This window comes from Solea senegalensis, unplaced genomic scaffold (assembly GCF_019176455.1).
Source record: "Solea senegalensis isolate Sse05_10M unplaced genomic scaffold, IFAPA_SoseM_1 scf7180000015823, whole genome shotgun sequence".
In the NCBI taxonomy this organism is placed as follows: Eukaryota; Metazoa; Chordata; class Actinopteri; order Pleuronectiformes; family Soleidae; genus Solea; species Solea senegalensis.
This window is the reverse complement of record NW_025321467.1, coordinates 1-7039: the sequence shown is the minus strand read 5'-3', so window position 1 is coordinate 7039 and position 7039 is coordinate 1. Positions and strand designations below refer to the sequence as shown.

The 7039-nt window shown below is 42.9% G+C and overlaps 1 protein-coding gene across 1 annotated transcript; it reads right to left on the bottom strand.

Moving 5' to 3' along the window:
• Positions 1–1400: 1400 nt before the first annotated feature.
• On the bottom strand, positions 1401–5614 carry LOC122762602 (general transcription factor 3C polypeptide 4-like). Its single transcript, XM_044017784.1, has 2 exons — positions 5301–5614; positions 1401–3376 (listed from the first exon to the last, which is right to left on the bottom strand). The coding sequence occupies exons 1-2, from the start codon at positions 5607–5609 to the stop codon at positions 1541–1543; spliced, it is 2145 nt and encodes a 714-aa protein (XP_043873719.1). The 5' UTR covers positions 5610–5614; the 3' UTR covers positions 1401–1540.
• Positions 5615–7039: the final 1425 nt, after the last annotated feature.

Here is a 7039-nt window from a genome sequence, read left to right as displayed (position 1 = left end):
GATAAACACACGATAAAGATGTGATAAAGACGTGATAAACACAAGAAAAAGACATGACAAACACAAGATAAACACACGATAAAGATGTGATAAAGGCGCGATAAAGACACGATAAAGATGTGATAAACACACGATAAAGACGTGATAAACACACGATAAAGACGTGATAAACACACGATAAAGACACATTAAAGTCGCGATAAAGTCACTTATAAACACGCCGATAAAAGACGGATTAAACACACGATAAAAGACGCGGATAAAGACATGCGATAAAGTCGCAAGACGCAACACATGATAAAGACGATAAACACATCACATAAAGACGATAAACAATTTTATAAAGACGAATAAACACACGACAAAGACGCATGATAAAGACACGATAAAGACGCGATAAAGACACGATAAAGATGCGATAAACATTACCTATAAAGACGCTGAGCAACACGACATAAAAGACGCTGAGCAAAACACACGCATAAAGACGCCGATAAAGACATGATAGCAAAGACGCTTATAAAGACATCTATAAAAACGCTGAGCAAACACACGTATAAAGACGCCGACATAAACACACAATAAAGACGCGGATAAACACACGATAAACACACACTATAAAGACGGATAAACACACGACAAAAGACGTGCGATAAACACACGAGCAAAGACGGATAAACACACTATAAAGACATGATAAAGTCACAATAAAGACGCGGATAAACACATCATAAACACGCTATAAAGACGGATAAACAATACAAGAAAAAGACATGATAAACACACGACATAAATATGATAAAGTATGCCGATAAAGACATCTATAAAAGATGTGATAAACACACTTCCATAAAGACGGATAAACATTAATTTATAAAGACGGATAAACAATACCCATAAAGACATGATAAAGTCACAATAAAAACGTGATAAACACACGATAAACACGCGATAAAGACGTGATAAAGGCGCGATAAAGACACGATAAAGATGTGATAAACACACGATAAAGACGTGATAAACACACGATAAAGACGTGATAAACACACGATAAACACACGATAAAGACATGATAAAGTCACAATAAAGACGTGATAAACACACGATAAACACGCGATAAAGACGTGATAAACACAAGAAAAAGACATGATAAACACAAGATAAACACACGATAAAGATGTGATAAAGGCGCGATAAAGACACGATAAAGACGTGATAAAGATGCACAGAGGAAGATGATGATGATGATATTATTATATAAACTATCTGAGCTCCTCTGCAGCACTTTTTTAATTTTTAATTTACCCTCAAATCAGAAAGAAATGATAGTTTTTTATTAGTCCCAACATGATGAACTATGTTATAAGAATAATAACAGAATAATATTGATTGCATTCAAATGATGTACTCATTTTACTTTATTTGACCCAAACCTGCATAAAAGCATAATCCACAAAAACACATGATTCTTTGTTTAATGAAGCAAAGAAACCAGAAAATGTTCACATTTAAAAGCTGACAAGTCAATGAATCACAAGTACTAAAGCAGGGTTTTGTTTGTTGTGTTTATGAAACCAGAATTTTGTAAAATAAGAAGATTAAGATTATTCATGACATCACTGTGATCAGGTGGTTGATGTCTGATGATGAGTGACAGGTCATTTACCTCCACATCTCTGTCGTCGGTGTCTTGCTCGAGGTAGTCCACCAGCTCACAGATGGGTATGTTGATCTGGTTGCTCTTCCAGGTGTTGAGGTAGACCACGCCCAGCACCTTCTTTATGTTCTCTCTCATCAGGTGCGTCTCCACAGTACTGATCCAAGCCTGCACCTCCTCTAATCGCTCCTCGTGAGTCTCCTTCTCCTGTTTGACTCCCACAGACTCGTCTCTGTTGTCCCCCCTGTCCTCTGTGTCCCTCACAAACACCTTGCTTCCGTCCTGACTGGGTTTCCACAGGTTACTCGTGGGCGGAGTCTGCAGCGACTGGTAAAGCACGCGCACCAAAAACAGCTTGAGGCGCCACAAATATGGCACGTTCACTTCCTGGATCCTTCGATCGAGCTCCTCCTGCAGAAACTCTGGGATCTTCTTGTTTTTTAAAACGTGCCACCTCACGATGTCAAGCACGTCGGCCATTTTGTACAAGTTTTGTGAGGGAGAATTGAGCAGCAGCGACGCGGCCGTTTGTGGAGTTTTCAGCGTGACAAAGTGAACCTGGTACGTCCTGCTGAGTGGGTGGAGACTGTCCGTTATACCCTGTGTGCTGACCACCGCGATGTACGCTCCGTTGTGGCTGACGGCGATCCCGTGGATCCTTCGGTTTGCGAGCTCTTCCATCTGCAGCGTGTCCTCTTGTATGAAACTCAAAGACTGGCTGCTGAACGTCGGCGTCAGCTTCTTTACGCCTCCGTCGACGGAGCACGTGTACAGCGCAGTGCCGTGCTGACTGACCGCCAGCGAGACCACGGGCAGCGAGTGAAGCCCGGCCACGTGAGAGTTGTGTACGTCGAGTCCAGCGGGAGAAATCACCAGCAGACACCAGAACACGTAACATCCGCGGGAGGCGACGATGAGGCTGCAGTTGGACTTGTGGATGGGGTGAACCATCTGAACACACCTGATGTTTTCCGCCGCGATCTCGTCGCACTCCTTCCACATGATGACCGGGTGTCGCAGGGTGAAGTAACCTTTGACCCCCGACAGACTGACCGGCATGATCTTCACAGGTCCCACCTCGCTGCCCACGATCAGGCCGCTCATCCGCCGCTCCGCGTTGTCGTACTCCCACCACGCCAAGTCCCTGGGTCGAGTCATGCCCGACTCGATGACGTCATAGAAGGCGGCGTCCGCGCCGTCCACGAACGGCAACTCAAACTTCCACAAGACGAGGTCACCGTTCTCCATGAGGACAGCCAGGAAGACCATCTCCACGTCTTTGCACAGGTTGTTGTCCTGCACCTGTTTGACCATGTAAATACTGGACCACTCCATCCTCATGGGCGTTTGCATGCGATAACGCCGCTGCAGCTCCTCAAAGTCCTGTAAGCTCGCCGGCGCCGCCTCCTTGTCTTTCTTGGCGTAGCCTCGCTCCCTCAGCCTCTCGTTGTACTTTTCTGTCAAGTTGACGAGCGTGCTCCACTCCAGACGCTTGAGGCTGTGGTGAACGGTGAGTCTGTGGTCGAGTGTGAGACAAGCGAGTAAACAACGTCCGCTGGAGTCACAACCTAACGGAGACCAGCAGCTGTACTTTATTCCCTTCTGCGCTCCGAGCAACGGGTTCATCACTCTGTCGGCCATGAAAAGCTGCCTCACAGTCGGGTCCGGGTGTGAACTGAACCTCTCCATCGCTTCACTTTCCTCTGCTGCAGTTCCCACCTGAACGCCGTCACAGACAAAAGTGAAGAATTAGGATTTCATAAAGGTCTTCTGGACCCTGAGGGCGAGAATGTAAACATCTCAAAACACACACGACAAAGAGTTAAACTTTGACTCCTAAAATCTGACACCGACTGTGTCAAAAACAAAACTATTATACATCAAATGAAAAAGTGATGATCATGATCATAACACATAGACTGCTCAAACCACCAAACAACTTTTTAATGAATCCATTAACACGAGTTAGAATCATAAAGAAGTTGACATGGCAGCTCCCACTGTCACCAGATGAACAGAATGAGCCTCCTACTTAGAGGCCGTTCATCATATTTATAAAAGAACAAACTTTAGCCTTCTGCCACTGTGTCGAGTGGATTATTAAACTCCGCTCCATCCACTCGTTCTTCTGCCAAGTGGATTTTTGGAAGTGGAGCCGATAAACAGTCATTATAAGCAAACACTGGAGCAGCTGTGCCGGGACATTTACCACAACAAAACTGTTTCTCTGTCTCTATCGCTTTCATTATCTTTGTCTCTCAGTTTAGCAAATAAACGAAAATACAGGGAAACATCCATCGCTGCCAAACTAATCACACACTGGTGAATATGAGCCTGGCTGTGCTCCTAAAACCATGTTTACGCAACAACAACCAGCACACGCACACACGCACGCACACACACACACACACACACACACAGATGTGGTTTTCTTACCACCTGTGTGTTTCTGACACACACACACACACATATTACCTGTTATTTTGTTAATTAATGTTACTAAAATATAACACAGGGCCGGCCCAAGCCTTGATGGGGCCTGAAGCTGAATTTAATTTCCCACCACCACCTCAGAGTAACCGTGTTGGACTGTATAAATACAATATTTAAATCACAATATATTAAGTCACGTTACGACATTATCACAATATTTAAGTCACAATGCGATATTGTCACGATATTTAAGTCACGATACAATATTATCACGATATTTAAGTCACGATACAATATTATCACGATATTTAAGTCACGATACAATATTATCATGATACATCAGTCACAATACAATATTATCGCGATATTTAAGCCACGATACAATATTATCACGATATTTAAGTCACGATACAATATTATCACGATATTTAAGTCACGATACAATATTATCATGATACATCAGTCACAATACAATATTATCGCGATATTTAAGCCACAATGAGGCTATTATAATCATTTTCTAAATGATATATTGCGATAAACTCAAACAGCTCTAGTGAGAGTAAGCACTTGACGCCATATAGTGGATTGAAATGTCAATTGATTTTTTTATGCAAACCCACAAAAAGTTTGTTTATGAGTTAAAAAAAAAGATATGCTAAAGAACTGTGAAACCTGTTTTTTTCAAAAGCGCTATAACATCACCATGCAAAATATTGTGATAAACACTATTTAGATATTTAAGTTTAAGCAAAGAAACCAGAACATATTCACATTTAAGAAGATGGGTGTAATCCCTTTTAAAACTGCTGAATAGATTAGGATTAGTTTATTCCTGGCAGATTGAGCTAAACGAGAAAAGACCGAGTACTCACGAAGAGGGTCGACACTACATTTATCTCTTTATTCTGCAACATGACGTTTGTATGTTATTATTAATATTATATTATTATTGTTCTTTCTTTCCGTCTGTTGATGTTGTTATTCTTTGTTTTGCCACATGTATAATTGCTCCAACTGTATGTGACATAAAGTCATGTCCTAATAAAACAGAAGTTGGACATGTGTCTCTGAAGGACAGGGTGAAAACTCGGGACTCCCGGCGTGTTTTAGCTCGTGTTTGGCTGCTATGCTAACACTTCCGTGCTAAGTGTTGAGCTCGTCCAAAGCGTGTCAAACACACATTTGTCGTGTTTAAATGTGACGTTACCCTGACTCGGTAGTCGTCCGCGGGGACAGGGATGGAGGTCCGGTGCAGGATCATGTCCTGTCTGTTGCTGTTGACGTCACACTGGAGCTCCAGCAGCGTCAGGGAGCTGCTGGTGCCCACACACACACGGTGGTCCTGGGACCAGCACAGCGACTGCAGCCCGCTCACCGGCACCAGCAGCGTCACCACCGGCTCCCGCTTCACCTGCGCTCCGTCTGAGCCCGACATCAGCTCACAGTCCAGCTCCTCCGGTTCCGTCTTTATCACGACGTCACCGGCCAGCGAGTCCGACACACCGACAGCCGCCATGTTTTCCAGACTGGCGGATGTGTCGTCACGGAACGCGGAAGGTGAAGAAGGAGGGACTTTTGATATTTTCTGTCCACACAGCGGTCATTTATCAGTTATTACTCATTATTTACAACGTTAGTCAAAAACAGATTTTAGCCACTTAACACACGACTCAGCTTATTATTATGTTGACGTCTTTCTCTCACTGTGACACAGACTTTTCCAACAGGAAACTGCAGTTAGTAAAGCACTCACACACACACACACACACACTGCTGCCTCCATCACTAAGTTCACATGTCTTATTTAGTCGCTTTGGTATTTAAAATCCATTGTTCAGACTGACCTCAGTGACACAAAGTGACCACACGAGGCAGCAGAGGAGCAGCAGCTCCTGTGTCCCCGCAGCTAAAACCACTGATTTTCTCTGTGGGGTTTGGTGTGGGAGAGTGAGTGGTTTACAAACTTCCGTTTCCTGTTGGACAAGTCTGTCTCCCAGTGAGATAAAGACGTGGACATGTGACGTAGTTATTGTAGACAAACTGATAGAGATTTTATCAGCTAAGTCTTTTTTTAAGTGGCTAAAATCAGTATTTTGGAGCCATGTTTTCACTGAGAGTGACCCTCAGTGTCTCAGACTGGTTCTCTGCAGCAGGGGGCGCTCACAGCATAGCATGTAGGTGAATTTACTATTGAATAGTAAATATTCACTCAAAATGTCTGATACATTCTGATCAATACACTTCATTAAACTCACATGTGGAATTTCAGTCAATCATGAAATCACCTGGATTGTGCTGACTTGACTGTAAATTAGTTGTAATTAAATTAATTTGAATCATTCTGAATTCATTCATTCATTCATTCATTGAATCTATGTTTTTAACTGCGACTGTTAATGTGAATCCTTTGAACTGTGAATCACAATAAATGACAAAAATAACCTGTATTTCCATTGACATGTATTTATAGTAAAGGTTGATTGAACTAAAGAGAATTCAATGACAACAGTAATCAAAATACATTTATTGACGCCGTTTACTTAAACTACACTGTTTATTTGTGAAATTTTGGATTAAAACCATACTTTTAGTGATTGTGTTTTTACCGTCATGAAACTTTAAATGGTCAGATGTATAAAGAGGCTCCGTCTGTGTTTAAACTGCTTTTACTCAACACAAACTTCTTCTCTCCTCACAGGAAAACTGTCCACATCACTCATTTCATCCTCCAGCTCTCTCGTCGTTCATCATTCTCCACCGATCATCACTTAAAGATATGAGAAGTGTCCCGTCCACAGCTGACGGCTCAGAAATATATCAGGATGCTTTATGTGGTGAGTCACCGGACGCTCCTGGACAGGTCAAAGGTCAGACTGCTGCAGCGCGGCAGCGTCCTGCGGGCAGACAGTGATTAGTTACAGTGGAAAAGCTCCGCTGGCTGAGGCG

Coding starts and splice junctions, on each gene's coding strand:
- LOC122762602 (XM_044017784.1), bottom strand. CDS start 5,609: ATGGCGGCTGTCGGTGTGTCGGACTCGCTGGCCGGTGACGTCGTGATA. Junction 3,377..5,300: donor CGGACGACTACCGAGTCAGG/GTAACGTCACAT, acceptor GACGGCGTTCAG/GTGGGAACTGCAGCAGAGGA.